Raw genomic sequence first — 19,725 nt, forward strand, 5'->3', positions numbered from 1 at the left:
AGGATCTAGCATTTTAGAGTGCTTTATGCCTGTTTAAAGGAAGAGCAAGCAAATACCACAGTAACATTTCCCCTGCAAAACAAACAGAAGCAATCTCTTCAGGGACTGAAAAAGAACTTGTCAACTGCACCAGGCTGGGGATATGGTGAAGGTCAGTTGCTTTCCGGATGTTCCCTAAGCGGCAGTTGTCCTTTTACAACTTTTCTATCCAGACAAAGCCCACGAATCTCGGAGGAGAGGAGCAGAGCTCGTTACTGAATGGCGCGCTGCCAGCAGAGGAGCAGCCTTTCTTCGCTGGTAAATAAAGCCACAAAGTTATTCAGCTTGAGCTACCATAAATAGATCAGGCAGGTAGGCAGGTGCTGCCAAATCAAAGCCAGCTGTTTTCCCTGGACACCGTTGAAGCCTCGAGGCTTGTCTGCAATCTGCACTCAATCAACAGGGTACTTTGGTCCCGCTGCAGTGCCACGCTGCCAAGCATGGACCCTGGCCTGCCTGTGGGACAGACCCAAATCCCAGGCAGCAGCTAGACCTGGCCGATTGAAGGTAGCTGACTTCTGAGCCAGCACACAGATGCACACCCTCTCTGTACAGTCGATCACTGCTGCATTTTGCAGCTGTTACCCTTTCTACGCCCTACAAACTGTGGGTGCCAATCTGGGAGAGGATAATGTAGTAGGACTCTGTAGCAAAACCTCTTGCAGCTGACAAGGAAAGGTCTTGCTCCCTTTTTGGAGAAATGAAAATCGATTGGGAACTTTCATAATGTGCTTAGGAATATACAGAATTAAATTAAACTCTTAAAAAAATATAGAGGAGATAAACTCTATCTTCATGCTAGGACCTTATAGCAGGTATTGAGGTAAATATTGAGGGTTGCAAATACGAATTATTTTTGCAGTAGTTGTGACATGGAATTGTTTAATGCTTTGATAATGTTTGTCTGGATACATATCATGCTGTTCAGCAAATGCTGTTCAAAGTCAGCGGAAAGTCCTCCATTGTCTCAAGTGGGAAGGAAGAGTTCTTAGTTTTCTGTTCACAAAGTTAATCCGTCCAGTGTAGAGGGGCAGGAAACAAAACAAGATGAGACCTGTCAGATAGGTTAATGTAGGAGTAATAGAAGAGAAATATAGAGACCAGACAACTAGAAATTTTAAGAAAGAGCACATTAGAGATTACTGGAAAAGTACATAATCATTATGGCCTTGATCCAGCAAATCACTTAAGTATATGCTTAACTACAAGTACATGAGAAATTGACTTCAATTTTTCTATCACATGCTTAACATTAAGCATATACTTAAGTATTTTGCTTGATTGGGAGCTAATCACACTGTTTATTGAGGGTTAGTGAGATGGTAGTGCCCTTTAGTGCAGTGTTTTGAACACTGCATAGCTAAGAACCTGGTGTCCAGGCAGAAAAATATTCAATAAGTGGGTTGTATATCAGAAGGGAAGCATCTGCTCTGCAAATAAGCTTCACAATAAGCAATAATTTAAAGCCTGCACCAAGGTGGAGAGAGATTCCAGTGGTACATAACATTTACTATGACACTCTCAGATCCGATAGATTTCCTTTATGAAAAAGAAAAAGCTGTTTGAAAAGAGAGAATTACTGCACTTATCAAGTGTAGGCAGTAATACAGCACAAGTTTTTCATTGAAAATTATTAGCGCCAGGAAACCAAACAGGTGACAGTTGTAATTTTTTCTGTTATGCTGATGTCCAAGCAAAGGACCAGCAGAATGCTGGATCCCGTCCAGAGTGCTGCCGATTTGAATCAGGTCATAGGACCGCATGAACAGCCACCCAAGGATTCCCACATGCCTAAGTCAGCAATTTCAAGCATGGTACATACTCTTATGCCAAGGCCAGTCGTGCCTGGGTCCCCGGCACAGCTTACTGTGTACCTGTAGCGCTGTGGAGAATGCTGCATTGAAAGCTGATGGTTGTTCTTTTCCTCTCTAGCCTCTCAGAGACCACGCAAATGAAACTCCAAGTCCTGTGCTTGCATTTGGCCATTTAGCTACCCTGTGGGTGTTTTTTATCTTTGTTTTTCTTTTCTTAATTGTGATTGCTGCATGCAGTAATTTCACACATGCATGCCCTAATACTGCTGCAATTAAATCAATTAAACTACTTGGAATTATGCAAAATAAAAAGGCCTCGCTGATAACAGGTTCATTGGACTTGAAAATTTCTTCTGTCCTACTGGTCATTTCCTTGTCTTCAGGGTGAGTTCTACTTAAGGGCACTGAGTCTGTTTAAGCAGAAGCAGTGAAATTTAATTTTGGCTCAATGTGTAATTTGCAAGGTGGAATATTGGGTGAAACACTTATGTGCTAGGTTGGGACTCAGTATTGTGCTTTTCCATGGACTTCCTACCTGATTTATGTAGCCTCTGTGTACATTGTTCCTCATCTGTAAAAAGACAATCTTGATCTTCCCTATCTTACAGGAGGGGAAGTATATTTAAGACTGCAAAGTGTGCAGGTACTCTGGTATTAGAAGCTATGGTGAATAACTGAACTGACTTTTCTTGAGTGTGACCTAACAAGCACGTTTTGTAAATCTACTTCAGGACTTACTGAAAGGCTTATCTTCTATTGACCATGGGGTACAAAGTTTCATCCATTCTGATGACATTTTCCTGTTTGTTTGTGTAGGCATATCCAAAGCAATACACAACCTCCTCAGGCTCCAGTTCCACCCCTAGGATATGTATCTGGAAACCTTATTTCAGATTTGGAAACAGATGTTCCAGATGATGATGATGATGATGAGGATGATATTGAAGAAGAAACGGTAGAAATCAGTAGGCCGCTAAGAGGTCTAGAGCATACTCCAGGCTCCAGTATGGACAATCTAGACAGCTCTGTGACAGGTAACCAAACACAGTTAACAGTGACACCAACTTGTTCCTAACAGTAAAATACATGAACAATCAAACACTTTCTAAGTGAAAATTTATTCCACTCTATTTCTGTAACATTTAAAATGTGTTAATATTCAACACTAAAGTTAAAGAAGGATTTAAAAATACTTTGCTTTGCTGCAAAATGATAAGAAAATTCATGAATTTTAAAAAGCTTTAAAGACTTGAAAGAAAACTCAGTTATCTCCTAGCTTTCATGAAAAGTTCACTCTACTGGAGAAGCAAGCCAGTTACATAAAAAGGAGGGGGAAGACCTCTGCTTGGGAATATATATTTCATAAATCAGGAACAGCATAAAAATGTTATCTTAAAGCACTTTTAGATACGTTGCTGCATAGATGCTTTCATAGATGAACACAGGGAAGTTAAAAGACTTCAGAATAAGTGTAGTTAGATCAGCACAACATTTATTTGTAGCGTAAATACAACATTTATGTAGGAAAAATGTGTATTTTGAACCTACTTTGTATTGCTGAATTTAGTAATTGTTCCTTTTCAGTGAAGACATTTAATTATTCTGACACTCCTTCTTTCACTGCTTCTCGCCCTTTGCATGCCTTAGAAAGTTACAATAGGGATCATCAAAAGGGACCTAGAAAGGCATGCTAAACTAATGCACAGAATCTGAATGAATAAAATTGCTGTTGATGAAATGTAGGCAGTGAAAGATATTTTTTGAAAAATATAGATTTTATATGGATATAATGAACTTTTTGTAGGCATCAGCATATTTCCCTTTAGGTTAAACTTAGTCCTCTATATACTATACTGTATCCATAATGTACAGCTTTATTGGAGACGCAAATGTACATAGTGTCCATAGTTTATAAAAGCTAGTGGATGCTTCTTCAGTCTTTGATCTCTGCAGAAGAACACTGATTGTTAGTTGTACTTTAAGGGAGACTTGCTCAGTACAACTTACTAGCATAGTGCTGCTGAATTTCGTCTCGTTCTTCTGAACCCTGTTTGCACCCTTACTTAAACATTGCTATTCTGAAAACACTGCAGGAATATGACAGTGATGGAGCATCAATACCTATAATTTTCTTCCTTTTCCCTTGTTGAATTAAATAGTGTGTAGCTTAATCCCACTTTCCAGGTTTTCCTTCACCCTAGGGCCAGACTGCTTGCCAATCTAATTAAGATTTAAGAATTGTATCTCTGGTGCTGCCATTTGAAATCCAGATCCAATTGAAGGCCGTAGAGTTAAAGTTTAAATCCCTGAATTGAGAAGGTTAACTTATTAGTGCATGAGTATGTTAAGTCACTTCACTTGAATTTCTAGGGTAATCTCCTTCAGGCTACAATTCTGCATATTTTTGCATATCTCACTAATGGCTCAGAAGCCTTTACGTTAGGAATGCAGTAAGGGTTTTGCACTGGTAATACAGAAATAAATAAAAAGAATATCAGGTGGCTGTATATTTTCCATTTGGTATGTATTAATATGTCAGTGTTGATATATCTCTAAATCTTAAAATGAATGTTTTTCACATTTGCATTTTCGCCTAATATTTTGGACCACCTAGCGCAAAGTAAGGAAGAGCTGCATTTCTGCTCCAATTCATAGACTTCTGTGTTTACTACAATTTATCGTTTTATGAATAACATTCAAGCTTGTTCTAGTAGTTATAAATCTTGTTTAATTATCGGAGTGTTAAATATTTAATTGTTGGAGTGTTAAAAACTTCCTGGTGTATTTTTTTGGAAGAAATTGGGCAGAACATGGTAATGTAGACTGGGAGTGTACTTAAGGGGATCGAAATGCACTCCCATTCATTTCCACCACTATCTTGATGTGGCCTCATCCAGCTGAAAATTAAGGGTTTTCTTTTGCTTTTTCTTGCTTAATTACTAGCTGGATCTGTTCCTTGATATGGTTCACCGCATGGCAAGGTGTTTGCCAGCACTGCAGGAAGGGAATGTGCAACACGAAGGGAATATGCAGCTGGAAGGGAAGCAAAATGACAGACTGCCCCTATAGCATATAGCCAATACTTAGATTGACTTAAAACAATTACGGAACTATAGCCTTACAAAAATACAGCCAGAGTGTTAGTCTGAATGGTCTGTAAAATGGCAAACTGTTCAAATAACAAAACTACTTCTGGTTTCCTCAGTTACTATATGGGTAAACCCTCGATTTTCTGAGGGATTGTTTTAGCCTTGGTTTTTTCTAGGGGTGGAAGGAAATTGCTTATTGTACTTGGGCGAATTGTTTCAAAAGAGAATTTTAATTTTTGTGTATCTGTTTCTGTTAACTCTTCCAGGCTGCATTTACTGGTGTTAAGGAGGGTATATTACAAATTGCATTCATTGTTTCTAAGCTGTTTCTCATTCTTTAATTTGATTGCTTTTAGAATACTGTAGAACAACTAAATTGTTCTTTCTTGCACCCAGAATATATCAGCTACTTCTTTTCACATGGCTTTTAGTGACTTAAACCAGGAATTTACTAGCAATTTATATACTACATTTTCACTTCTTTAAACATTATATTAAAAAATGGAGGCAAATGAGAACAGCTGACCCAGATGAAGCAATATTTCTATTCAGTTTGAAGCGTGCCTTGAGAGTTCAGTGTTTGTGAGAAATCTAAAATGACATCCCTCGGTTCAGACTTCCTCCGAATAGAGTTGCTGTACAGTGAGCAGGGCGAGTTTCCTCACCCTGTACTGTTAGCATGCCTCAGCGATGACTTGAAGATACCCACCTCGGAGTGAAATGGTACTTTGTTCTTTATGGTTGAGCTGAGACTGAGGTTTTCATCCAATGCCAAATGTGGGATTCTCTGAGGGGAAACACTGGCACTGTGTGAGCCCAGCTCAAACTGCTAAATTCCTCTGAAACCACAGTGTTGCTCCTTTAAACTGTTTAAAAGTCAGGTTGTCTTCCAGGCCCTTGAGTTTCAGTTACAGCTAACTGAAGATTCAGACAAGGATTTAATCTGAGCTATTAAGCTTTTCTCTTTGCAGGTGGCAGAGACATAATGTTGACATGTATAATAAAGTGAAAAGAAGGGAGGAGTGCAGAGTAACTATATCTTAACATTTTCCAGATATTGCAAAGAAAACTCAAGGAGGGAGGTTTTGATTTGAACGTTTGTGGGATGGAATAAGAAATCAAAGCCAAAGTTTTGCTTCATTCCCAGCACGGTTTGTTAGGATACTGAGTTACTGATTCTGATTAAAAAAAAAAAAAAAAAAAAAAAGAAGAGAAGAAAGAACTGAAGAGCAGCTGTAAAACTTCTGCTCACTTGAGTTTTATTTCACAGTTATTTAGGGTTATTTTTGCTTTCAGAGACACATTGAAATATGTTTTTTCTTTTGCTTATGTTTAACGTTTGCTTTTACAATGTATTGCAGAGTTATGGCATGAATGGTCATGAAGAGTCTGTTGTATTATTCTATTAGACTTAATTCATTGCATATGATGACTGTATAAGATTAATTTGCTTCTTACTAAAATCACTAAGAAGAGCACTAGGTTTTGTCAGATCAAAGTATTATGGTTTGGGGGTTTTCTTTGCCCTCCCCTTATCTTCTCTTCCCCCAGCACGACCAGTGAAGCTGGTAGTGAGAGCTGTTATATCTTCAGTCCTGGTACATTTTGACTGAGGGGAGGGATACACCTATTAACTAGCATGGAAATTAGAACAAGCCCTTTTCTACCTGAATGATACAAGAAGAGAGATATTCTTGTAAACAGTACTACTGCAAACGGATAATGAAATTAATTTTTTTTCCATAGAATGATATAGATCTGAAATTATGAAGATCCCCATGTGCTGTGTAGCTCAGCAAGGAAGAAAATCCCTTATTTAGCATGTTTTGTTCTTCATTAAAAGAATCACTGATCACTGTCTGTATGGTAAAAGTTGTTCATTTATTGTGTCTGAGCACAAATGGAATAATTCTTGAAAACTACACAAAATAATTTTCATGAGCCATATTTTACCATGGCAGAGTTCAATATTTATATTGATTTGCTTAGGGATATGTATTGCAAAATATTCTATTTTATAAGCAGTTAGACAGATTGCATTTAATAGGAAGAATGTGTTTCATGGATTAAATATGTGCTCAGAAAATAGGAAACTGCTACTTTTTGTATCTCATAAAAATGGTAATGCAACAATTAGCGGGGTCATATTATAAAACACAGACTTTACTCTAGCTTAATGGATCTAGGGATATGCATTCATCAGCAATGATGAATTTAGCATAAAACGACATGTAAATGAATTGATGACTGATCATAAATTAATTTTAGTGCTGAAGAAGTAATAGAGACACAGCAAGATGCCACTTTATCATAGTATTTTACTGCTCAGCAACATTTGAGCAACTACTTAATGTTCTCTGTGCATTTCTTTTCTAAAAGCTTGAATAAATTTGAGAAATTTTTGTGCCTTTCAGCAATATGGAAACAAAAAAATCTAGAAAGATTGAAAATGCAAACACAAATAAATTTGGCTAAGTGACATAAATTAATTTTTCATTAAATGTTTATGAAGGGCATTAATTATAGTTGGACCTGTGAAGTGCCAAATATGTATATATGATTTTTACCTCCTTTTCTTTAGTGTTTCCTGCCCCAGAATAAAAATTTTAAAACTAAGGTTTATTTCAGTTATACGCATTTAAATACGTGGGCATTTATGGTGAAGTATAATGTAAAGTATAAGACCAGGTCTAATGTTTGAAGTGTGATTATATTTATATTCTGCATTCAGCCCCTTCCATTATTCTTTCTTATTTTAGTGGTACAATGACTGTTGCTCCTTTTATTCCATCACTTCCACCAAAATCAGTGGACATTCTTTCTTTATAATTATGACAGTAGTCAGACATATCCAAAAGAGGATGATGTCTTTCTCCTGTAAAAAGGTTAAAGGAATTCTGTAACTGATTTCAGCTGAAGTAGCATCAGTCTCCAAGGACTTCATCCGTACTTCACAAACCTAAACAGTCTAGCCGTGTTCCACCAAAAAACCTGCAGAGGAGCAGGGCTTTAATATTAGCATGTGCTTAATGGTCTTGTGAAGGAAAGCACATAAGCATATACATACAAGTCCCAGTGACATCATTTGTTAACTTTAAGCATGCATATAGAGTTTGGTATGTAGAGAAAAGTATCTAATGGAATTTTCAAAAGTGTTAGGTTTGTTGTGAGCAGCTTTTACTTCACAAGTGCGTTAGATTTTTTTATTTTAATAAAGCAAGAGTACACTTTGCAAAGAAAAAGAACATCTTTATTGCCTGCAAAACACCACTAAAAGCAGTAGCATGCAGTCTACAAGAAGCTAGCACCTCTCTTCATCTCACCTTTCCCTGGGAGCAAAGAAGCTTTCTGTTTGCATTAGCACCAAGAGGTATTTTATGGAGCAAGAAAACAGAGTTCAACTTTTCACAGAGTTGATTTTGTTCTGCATAAAGCATTTACTGCTGTTGTCAGCAAGAGTAAAATTTACAGTTGCCAGAAAGCGTAAAAACTCAAATGTGCTCTTGGAAAACACATAGTGAGCTGCATGTAAAGGAGACACTAAAAGCCTGTTTCATTCCATTTCAAAATGCACAGTTGATCTGAAAGGGATGTCAGCATCTCTTATTCTGCCTTTATTCAGAGAGAAACAAATGTACATCTGATTTGGAAAACAAGAGGCCAGTGGATGCATTTAAACAAGTAGTCACCATGTGTGCTATGTTAACGCAGCTGCCTGGTGGCCTGAGGTGCCTGGGCTGGGCTCCAGCACTCCCGTGCCTTCTGGGCGATGTCCGCACCTCTGGAGGGCAAAGCAAGCCGGGCTTTTTCTGCTGCAAGCTGGAAAAAATTGCTTATGCAGGGAAACTGAATAGCTCGGGAATCAGTAGAAAAAATGTAGAGGTTTCACCTTTAGCTACCTGGTCACATACAGCTGTGGGTACTGTATATGTCTCCTGGTAGCTTCCTGACTTCAGCAGTTATAAAGAGTTTTGTCTCTGCTTCCAGCAATCAGAAGTATCATAGAATCCTTGAATCATAGAATGGTTTGAGTTGGAAGGGACATTTAAAGGTCATCTAGTTCCAACCCCCCTGCCATGGGCAGGGACATCTTTCACTAGACCAGGTTGCTCAAAGCCCCGTCCATCTAAACTTTGAATGTTTCCAATGATGGAGCATCCACAATTTCTCTGGGCAACCTGTTCCAGTGCCTCACCACACTCATCATAAAAAATTTCTTCCTTATATCCAATCTAAACCTATCCTCTTTCAGTTTAAAGCCATTGCACCTTGTCCGGTCACTACAGGCCTCGGTAAAAAGTTTTTCTCCGTCTTTCTTATAAGCCCCCTTTATATATTGAAATGCCACAGTATGGTCTCCCTGGGGCCTTCTCTTCTCCAGGCTGAGCAACCCCAACTCTCTCAGCCTTTCTTCACAGGAGAGGTGTTCCATCCCTCTGATCATTTTTATGGCCCCCCTTTGGACCCACTCCAACAGGTCCACACATCTTTCTTGTGCTGAGCATCCCAGAACTGGATGCAGTACTCCAGATGGGGTCATTGTTTGCTTTAGTTGTCAACTGGGTTGATGTCCCAGTGAAGCTCACATCCCTGCGAGAATTGAGCTATGCTTCCAGCCTGACAGTCAGTCCATGCTAATGCAGCTGCTGGAGGAGAGGGAAAGGGGAAGCAATCCATGGGCAGAGTGCGCTATTCCTAGCCTTGCTAATGCTTGCTGTCCCTGGAATGCAGAGGAGTTCAGGAACAGGGCTTTCCTGTAGGATTAGCCTGAAGAATTGGCAGTCTGATAACAGGACTCTACTGATAATGAAAATTTAGTGATTTTTAGGAAAATCAGGCATGTCTATGACTGTGTAGAACAATAGGTGTATGCACATACATTGGAGAGAGTATTATGGGCTTTTGCAGATTTTTAGTATATTTCATAATTAGAATGTGGATTATTTTTTTGGACTGGATGCACTTCAGTTGAGCCCTTCAAAGAGTAGATGAAAAATAGCAACTGTTCCTAGACATAACCTGAAAGCATCCCATCCAAATTATCAAGTGTATTATATGTTGTGTAACAGCCAAGTGACTGGTTAGCAAACGGGTAGAGCAACGTGAGCGAATGGAAATTCAGACTTAAGTTCCTTTAAAACATCCATAGTCTTGTGCCTATGATACTGAAAACCATACCTATTCTGTACAGTATATGTTTTATATGTCCACATGTACAGAGTAGAATGTATCATACAAAACCCTTGGGCCCTGAAACTAATGAGATATGTTGAATTTTTAGCACCCAAGTATTCTCCTTTGATATCTGTAGGTCTAGTTATATTTTTATGTTTCAGCTTGTGCTCACATATTTGGCAGAATATGTCGATAAGCAATTGTTTGAAAATGTCCTCAGCTATAGCATTTCATTTTCTTACATCTTCATGAAGTGTTTTATCTGTAGTATCTCTTTTCGTACATCATCAATAACTGTTGCTAAGCCTTTTTACTCTCCATTCTCCATGATGTCCTATCGCACTTTGATTGTTAGTTCAGAAACTGTCTTCTCAGAGGAAATTCAGTTTTAGCCTTCCCTTGCTGTTATCTAGACTTTCTCACATCTGTCTGCATCAGGTCAAGTCTGTTTGGTAAATAACAATTTTATGTGTGCTCTTGGCAAGCAGAATCAAACTCTGTCACTCTCTGTTGCACTTAACGCACTTTCTGCCTGTCAGACCTCCATAGACCTCTTTGGTTTCTTTTCTTGTATCTTAGGAGTCCATGGACTTTTGTTATTATAGCCTGCCACTTTGCTGACATTAAAAGGTTTGGTCACTGCAGCATCACAAAATAATCCATTGCTCTTGGGCTTTGTGGTGCAGCATGCTACTGACTAAATTCCAGTATTCATTTATTGTACTCATGACTTATTTTTGCAGGATATTTTTAATATTTGACACCACCGTTAATTAGCCTATCAATTTGGTACTAATAAGCAGGTCATTATTGATTTACTAGTTAACAATTTTGAACACAATAATACTTTCTTGGACATGGATTAAAAAAAAGCATTGAAGAACATGACTTACACTGCTACACATCTTACGTACATATACATAAATTCAACTCTGCTGACTGAATAATTAAGTGAGGGTCATGATGTATCTCTCCACATGTGTCTTTGTATCTTTGAAAACCAGTTCTCTGCAGATTCTCATGAGTTCACTGGGCTTTATTTTCAGCATATGCATGCCACTGTTTTTGAAAAGCAGATTTCAGGTATTTCAAGATAGGTGCCAGCGCTATCTCAGAACAATACGCTATGCCTACACAGCACCATGCAATGCCATGCAGCAGCTCAGGTCCCAAAAGCGGTCTGGTAGCTCTGCACCTCAGCTGGACTTAGTAACTAACTAGCATGGCTGCCCTGTTCCCGGAGCAAAGCTAGGTACTTGGTGCTAGCTAAGTTTCCTTTGCCTCCTGCTCCACTGCACAGTGTAGAATTACCCTGTGACATTTACCCATGATTTTTGGAAGTACAGAACACCATCAACTCCATCTGAAGCCACAAAATAAACAGAATTTCAGTACTTTGAAAAAAATCTGAACTGAGCGATACCTTTTGAAAATGTATGGTACTGCCACATTGGGTAGCTGATCGATGCTTCATGCATTGGAAAAAATAAAAGAAAATATAAATGAAGAGCAAATAAGATGAATCCTTGCTTCACTGTTTTGCTCTTTACATTTTAGTTATGTCAAGATTTCTGTATTTCTTTCATGTGCTTTTTCTGGTGTCTGGTTTTCTGACTGCATTTTTATGGTGTTATTATCAATTTCCTCTCCTGCAGTGGTGGTAATCCATAGCTAGAAGGTACCATGAGGCCAGCATTGGCTTAGTGAGTGACTCAGTATTACATTTGAGTATGTATTTCCTCTGCTCTTGTATGTTAATTATTTCTAGCTCTTTAAAAAAGTAACTTTAATCCACTAGAATGAACTACTTCAGGTCAGCTGTCTTCAAGGCCATTCCTCATCTCTTTTAAGGTTTTGATTGAGAAAATGACATAATGCCTGTCTTGTTCAGGATAGCTCTTGAAGAACATGTCTGACTTTAGCCATGTCTACCGAGACTTACACTTGTGCTGTCCTAAGTTAAAACTTTGTTTTGCAAATATCAAACTAGATGCTGATTAATAAATCAAGTAAAAAAAAAATCACATTAATTTCAATCCCAGGGAGAATTTATTAACTTTCAAAATAATTTATTATGGAGCCTTCACATTTGTAGAGAAAATGTATCATTTTGTTTACAGGATCAAAGCAACACGGAGCAAGCTATGAATGAGATCCCACTTAGCTTTGATAGTGCTCTTTTATACCAAGCTCTGTCAACTGAATTTTGGGTTTCCTCTTGAGAAAGGACATATTAAGTGGGTCTTTAAGCTTTAGATGATCAAAAAATATCAAATGTGCACAACTCACTAGACCCCTACATTTGTTTTTAGGTTCAATGGTAAATGGATGGGGTTCTGCGTCTGATGAGGACCGTAACTTTTCTAGTCATAGATCTAGTGTAGGTAGCTCCTCAGATGACTCGATCTTTACCAGCGGCAGTTTTGCACAAGCACTGGTTGCAGCAGCAGATAAAGCTGGTTTTAGGCTGGATGGAACCAGCCTGACAAGAACAGGTTTGTAGACTTTCTGCATGAAGGGTGTCCCTGCCTATTCTTCTCTTCTTTTCAGTGAACCTGCATCTCACACTTGTCTAACATGCATGGAATAAGGTGGATGGAGATATTTTTATCAGTATATTATAAATGAAATCTTTCATTATGTTTCATTTTTGGTGATTTGAAGTAGTGACTAGCACAAGCTTTTAATCTGCACCTTCAGTCTGCTGCAGTTTCCCTCTGTGCTGACTCTGCTATAGATTTACTGACATATGCTCTGTTTAATATTTCGGTGAAAAGATCACTAATTCTGCCATGCAGCCTTTGATGATTTCGGTTTTTTTGCAAAATCTCCTCACAATCATTCACATTTCCAGTGATGAACATCATGTTTAAACTGTTATCTCCATCCCTGCTCTTCTGTTGCATCTCTTCTTGCAAAAGTGTATTTTTCTGTGAAGTTTTTCTAAGCATGGGGTGAACTGGTGTGCTTTTACTGTTAACAATACAAACTGTTTAAAAGCCTTATTAATAGCTGATTTAAAAACCACTTAATTTAATAAGTTAATCTATTTTGATAAAATTTAATTTTAATTATGCTAACTGAATCTGCCAAGTTAAATGTAACAAAGGTAAAGTGACTATTGCTTTTGAAAACAGCGAATTTTCTAACATAAATTAATGAAAAGTAAACATAATTTAGTTCGTATTTTTAAAGCTCCATATGTTTTATTCCTAACAAAACAAAAACTGATGTAGACCTTCACTCATGCACTATGGGCACATTTGGCCCAACTATGATTTAAAATATACTGTTTTGCTTGAAGAGTCTCCGAAACAGTCTTGAATGAAAGGAGCAAATCCTTCCCAACCTTTTTTTTTGGTGTTGTTCTTGGCCTCAGTAAAAGCTAATGCAAAGATTCACCCAAAGTTAATGTCGCTTGTATCAGGCCATTGAGAAGTACAGTTTCCACCACAAACACACACATAACAAAAGTAAAAGGATGCACAAACACATACACACTTTTTAATAAATATAATTTCCTATTGTAGCTATGTAAATGGAAAGTACAAGGAAAGGATGAGAGCCCTCTTGTCAGTTATATATTTCTAGCTTAATTAGGTCACAATTGCACTTAAACTTAATTACTTGCATATAATTCCTTGGACAGACTATTAGAGTTTAGGGTACAACAAAGTACCGAATGGTTGTAGTAGAGACTTTATGATTATTACCTTCTTACTCTTTTAATGATCCAGCAGGCAAAACGGAAACAAAATAAAACCCACGTGTAAACAAACAGCCCCCCCCTCTTTTCCTCACAAAAACCTCAGCAAATGGAAACAACTCTCCAATGTTTACTGCAGTTTCATGATGATATGATACCTCCCAGGGTAGCGTGGATCGATCAGACATGCCTATTACGGACCTGCTGCACCATGCAAAATGGTGTCTTGTAGTGGAGAAGCAGCAGTATTATTTCTGCTTATTGCTCTGAAGGGAGCCTGAAGGTCCTGACTCTTTACTCCTTTGTAGTCTGGGCAGTTACTTTCACCCATTCAGAACAGCTGTGAAATAGTCTCACTGATATGAAAGGAGAAGTCCAACTTGATAGCCTCATGTGGATGTGTTTGATGGCCAAGCATAAGAGGCACTGGTAAATCCAGGCCCACGGTGTCTTTCCTGCCAGACACTTTGATTCCAGTTTCCAGAAGCCATTGTGTGATTTTCCATGAAGTTTGGACAGTTTTCTGTTTTAACACCCTTGGGAAATTAAATACAGAATTAGTGGATTCATCCTTGTCTCCACTTCCATGCACATTTATGTGCTACAGAGAGTCTGACACTGCCTAGCAGTTCTTACTGGAAGGGCTGCGTACAAATGCAAGATGCTGTAATCAGTTATTAGGTGCATTGAAAAATGTGTTTTGGAAACCTGCATATCATTTGTGTTTGCCCCGATTCTGATTTAGGTCAGTGCTATTTATTTTCCCTCATTTTCATGGAGGGATAAAAGAGAGAATGTTTGGTGTTTATTTCTTTTTCAAACCAACATTCTGAATGAATAATCACATTTCTTTAGTCAAGAGAATAAGTGTGAAGAATGTTCATCCTGCACTCAGTAGTTGCACTTGCATGTTGCGAGTTTATTTTTGCAAAACATCTGTGCAATGTGCTGTGAGCTAGGATGGAATTTCAGGCTCATAGCTGAATTTCTTTGCATTAGTGGTCTTTTTTTATTTTTAAATGAAATTTTAATATTTTGCCTGTGTTCATCTACTGTTTCATCCTTATCTATGAAACAAGGGCTTGATCACTTGTCTTTGTCTGGCTGCAGCTGTGCCAGCTATAGAGGTTAATGTTTCCAGCCTTCCCCCAAATGCTTATTACTGCTTTCTCCCAGCTCCAGAATTAGCTGCCTGGGTGGGCGTTCTGTAAATCATTTCGGTTAAAATGAGCCAGGTTAGTAAAGGCATACTTTTCATACCGTTTAAGTTCAATTGGGCATGTTTTGGTAGAGGAGAGTTAGGGAATGTCCACATGAGGGGTTCAAACATGATAACCTCCAATAGCTGGCAGTGACATCCAGCTGGGAGACAAGCCTGCCTGAGAGCAGTGTCCTCCTCAGGGTGCACATCAGTCAGAAGGTAGAAGATCAAGCCTGAGACAGCCAGGAAATCTCTGAAGCAAAGTACTGAGATTTTATTCTAACATGTGAAACACCATGTTAGAGATATTATGGCTACTTTTTTCAATTTCCCCTCTTTGCACTGAGCGTATTTCAACTGGTGTAGCGGGTAGCATATTACTCCTGATTAGGCTTATCTAGATCAGGTTGTATGTGACGGCATGTTGGAAGTAAGTGCATTTGTTGAAAGGTTTTGCTAGAAAACATAACTCACAGCAGGGCAGACCCTGCTCTAAGTTAACCAGAAGATAAAACAGCTCCTTACTAGCTTGAGGTCAGTTGACCAGAAAAATAACAAACAGCCATTTTGCCACTTTCCATCAACTCTTACACCATTTGGGCCTACAGTAGCACTGAAAGAACAGAAGTCCTGACTGGCTTATACATTTTCCACTGAAGATAGGATTAAAAAACATAAAAATTTTAAGTACCAGTTCTAAATGAACTAAAATGTTAACATCCCCAAGATACTTGGCAAGAATGACATACAGATGAAAAAAATAAGCGAAAGATAGTGATCTTTAGTTTTCATCAGTTATTACACAATAAGCATAGTTAAGTTAACTGAATAAAATATCAAAATATGAAGTGAATGTAGGAAATGAACTGTCCTCCTATTGTGCCTGCCATGATGCTTTTAATTACCTGCTCCACAGAGCAGCATCAAAGATTTTTTTTTTAAGAGAAATCATGCAGCTTGATTAGTCTATATACATATAAAAAAATCTGAGGAATAATTCAATCAGAATATATTACTTTTTTAACATATAAAAATACTGCAAATGAACAGGAAAATTTTAGCATTTAAATATACTCCCATTTTTATTTCTTGAGAAAAGAGAGCCCTTAAGTATACAAACCTATACTGCTACATAGCTTGCAAAATCAGTTATGTTTATCTCACTGGAGTTACTCCAGATATACAGTGCATATGGGAGCCCCTAAAATGAGAAGCTGGCTCGACAAACGTGAAGGTGGAAGGCAGGAGGAGATAAATTTGATATGATTGCAGAACTGTTTTCCTTCCCTTCTCAAGGCTGAGGAGTTGTTATGACACATCTGTTCAGCACACAGAGCAGGTAGGAGTTACATTCCATACAGTAGTTTTATCACAACAGATGGAATGATTTTAATTATAAAAGTTAAAGACAAAAGAATGCCAAGTTTCTCACTTTGCTTGTTGTGGTGTGTCTTAAAACAGTTGTCATCAGTGGGTACCTCAAGGGGACCCTTGCTTGCCTCTGAGAATTAGACCAGATTTAATGTCTCGAAACAGACATTAATAGAACAGCCCATTTCAAGGCAATAACATTTTGTCATCTGGTTTCTCTTTTTTTTAGGCAAAGCATACTCTTCCTCTCAGAGACCTCGGCCAAGCAGTCCTTTTTCTACTGACAGCAACACCAGTGCAGCTGTCAATCAGAGTCAGAGGCTGAGGCCCGCTAAAAAACACAAGGGAGGACGGTTGGACCAACCCCCCTTGCCTCATCGTAGGGAGGGAATAACAGACGGTAAGTGTTGTGGTGTGAAGTCCCTGATTACAACCTGCAACAAGCAGGTGTGCAGAATGGGAGAATGTAAATCAATCTTTTAAGGAACATACGTTATGGTGAATTATTTGTTTGGTTAAGTGGGGTCCCCAGGTTGCCATGTGAGCAATATTGCAATGGTAGCTGTGTGAAGCTTGGTTAAGTGAGTCTTTGAGGAGCTTTTCTTAGTTTCAGCTCTGAACATGTTAGTATCTCTTAGGTTTTTTCAGATGTCAATATAAATCTTACTCAAAAATGACTGCGTTGCACGTGGGTTGACATTTAAAAAATGACCTGTGGGTAATTTTGCATAAAATGAAAGTAGCTACCACCAGCAGTAGCAGTATGCCATGAATTCTTAAGGAGACGCATAGAGCTAGTCCCATAATGCCCTGTTTGGTTTGTGCTGGTTTTGACGGCCACCCAACACCTATAGCAATACATGCCATGCTTTTCTTATGATTCTGCCTCATGCCTTGTCCGTGCTGCTTCATTCCTGACGTCCACTGACCTCAGTGACTTTGTTTCCCTCTTTGACATCTCCTCTTCTCTTTGACCATCGATTCCCATCTGGATACTTCAGGCATGTCTGTTCTGCTCTTCTAATGCCTAAGCTGTCTTCCATTATCTTTGTCTACTCCCCCCTGAGTTTGGCAAGAGACGAAATTGCTGCCTGTTACTCCTTGAGGAGGACTGGATAGGAAGGTGGCTGGCTGCTACCTCCCTTTCATGTCTTCTGATCTCTGGCCTGGTCCCTGTAGGTGTTGAAATGATAAGAGGGGAGCAAGCAAATGGAAAATCAGCATTAAAGGAATGACTGAGGATATCTGTAATACCATTCAGATGGAGACATGATCACTTCCCTCATGCTGACCCCTCTTTCAGTGTTCTAAGCAGGGAAATTCTGAGAGCTAGACTGTCCTACCTGCCTCAGTGGTCCTCATAACACTATCTGGACCACAGGAGTGGGTGTGATGCCAGTGAGTTTATCTCCTGACCTTAAGTACATCTTGACAAATCTTCCAGTGTATGGGGAAGGTGTAAAAATGAAAAAATTACTTTAGGTTTTAGTATAAACATCCTCCTTATTCTAGTAAAAATTACTTGAGAATCATAGAGTCATAGAATATCTCGAGTTGGAAGGGACCTGGAAAGATCGTCAAGTCTGACTGTCTTCATTATCTTCTTTGGACAGGTAACGTAATAAATAGATTTAATAGAGAGTATATTTAGTTTCATTTATTTATAATGTGCTATTTATTACTCTAGGTACATGTATAAAAAATATTAACAACTTGCAAGGTGGATTGTAGCCACTAAAACCACCAGAACTCTCCTCTCAGTCATGTTATCAGGTGTACAGAAAACAGTTTTGCAGTATGCTCTGACAGATTACTTGTTTGTCAGACCACAAAGGTGGAGCACAGATTCCAGAAGGGTGGAGCACAGATTCTGTAAGTGAAATTCTTCACTGAAGGGGTTATCATTTCATTTCATGGTCTATGGCTCATCCTCACTGCTATATTATTTGGGAAAACAGCTTAAAGTAGCTTAGACTCCACTCATACGGATCTGAATTAGTTTAAACATTAATATCCTCCCCTTATGGATACGTTCCAGAGGACTCCCTACTACACAGATCCATTAAATAGGTGTGTCTATGAGAATAATAACTGGAATTGTGGGTTGCTTGAGGTGCTGTCAATACTCTTTTGCATACCTCAAGTTAACCCTTTCACATGGCATATCCTGTCACCTTGGACTATGAGCCTTTTGGACCACAAACTCTGTGTACATGTGAGTTTGTGCTGCACTCAGTATGGTGGGACCTTAATCCTTCTGCTTTTGAGTCCTATTGCTATAGAAATGTTTAACAATAATGTGGATACCAGAAAATTAATGGGAATCCAGTTCAAATCATGAGACAGATGGAAGTGTGACTCCTCGGGGAGTGACTCCATCATAAAATCTGGCATTGTTTTAAATTAGTGAAAGAGATCAGATTTTAAGATTTATTTTAAAAAAGAGGAATCTTCTACTGTCTTTTATTTATTCTTTATAAAATACTAATCTTACTGGAGTTTCTTTCACATAGTTGAGTCAGAATACCAATGATATACCATTTCCTTCAACAATCCGCCTCTCAGAGGCAGACAATAACCATAACAGCTTTTGGACACTGTTAGCTTAACATTAGTCTGTTATAAACCTAGTTAAAGTGCTTACTGTATGTTCCAAAAATTTATAATGTCCAGGACAAATAAAGGATCCTTTCCCATCCTCTCTTACCACAGGAACAAACAAACACAAATTGTACAATTTTTTCACTTCAACTCTTACTGAATATGAGTTATTAAAGTGCAATGGCAAGTCTGAGTCATAACTAAATTTGCAAAAGAACATTTGTCAATTAAGGAAGCTAAAGATTGCTGCTGTCACCTGTGTGTATGTAAACAAACTGAATTTAGGAATCTCTGGTGTACAGAAATTAAAAATGGTAACCGGCATTTGTGTGGAATATTGCAATGAACTTTACAAAGAGAGACTATACCACTATGCTTAAACTATGGTTAGAAAAAGCAAGCAGGAGAACCTGGGATAGATCCAGCAATTCTGATCCCTAATCCAGGCTAGTCTCTTCAGCCCTGGGCTGTCCTGATTTCAGTGGGAAGCATCACTATACATTTTTCTCCTGGTTTTGAGATGCCTCTAATCCATTCCCTTGCAACTGCTTCCTCTTGGATTTGTCATATGAGAACATACTTGCTTTGTCAGTCGTCTTCAAATTCCCAAGCTGGATGAGTCCTAGCATCCTGTGTTTAAGTCTCATCACATACTGGATATCCGTCATTTTAAATTTCTGTTGACCAAGTGAGCTCCAGGCATGTCCTTTCTCTGCCCTTTCCAGTACA

General features: G+C 38.5%; 1 protein-coding gene across 1 annotated transcript in view; it reads left to right on the top strand.

The window, feature by feature from the left end:
- ROBO2 (roundabout guidance receptor 2) overlaps positions 1-19,725 on the top strand; it is a 468,174-nt gene that overhangs the window by 439,245 nt on the left and 9,204 nt on the right. Inside the window, exons 27-29 of the mRNA XM_059820733.1 lie at positions 2,670-2,887; positions 12,430-12,612; positions 16,625-16,795. Of these exons, the coding sequence (XP_059676716.1) occupies positions 2,670-2,887; positions 12,430-12,612; positions 16,625-16,795 (572 nt within the window). The remainder of the gene's footprint in view (positions 1-2,669; positions 2,888-12,429; positions 12,613-16,624; positions 16,796-19,725) is intronic.

Source organism: Gavia stellata, chromosome 1 (genome assembly GCF_030936135.1).
Source record: "Gavia stellata isolate bGavSte3 chromosome 1, bGavSte3.hap2, whole genome shotgun sequence".
Classification (NCBI taxonomy): domain Eukaryota; kingdom Metazoa; phylum Chordata; class Aves; order Gaviiformes; family Gaviidae; genus Gavia; species Gavia stellata.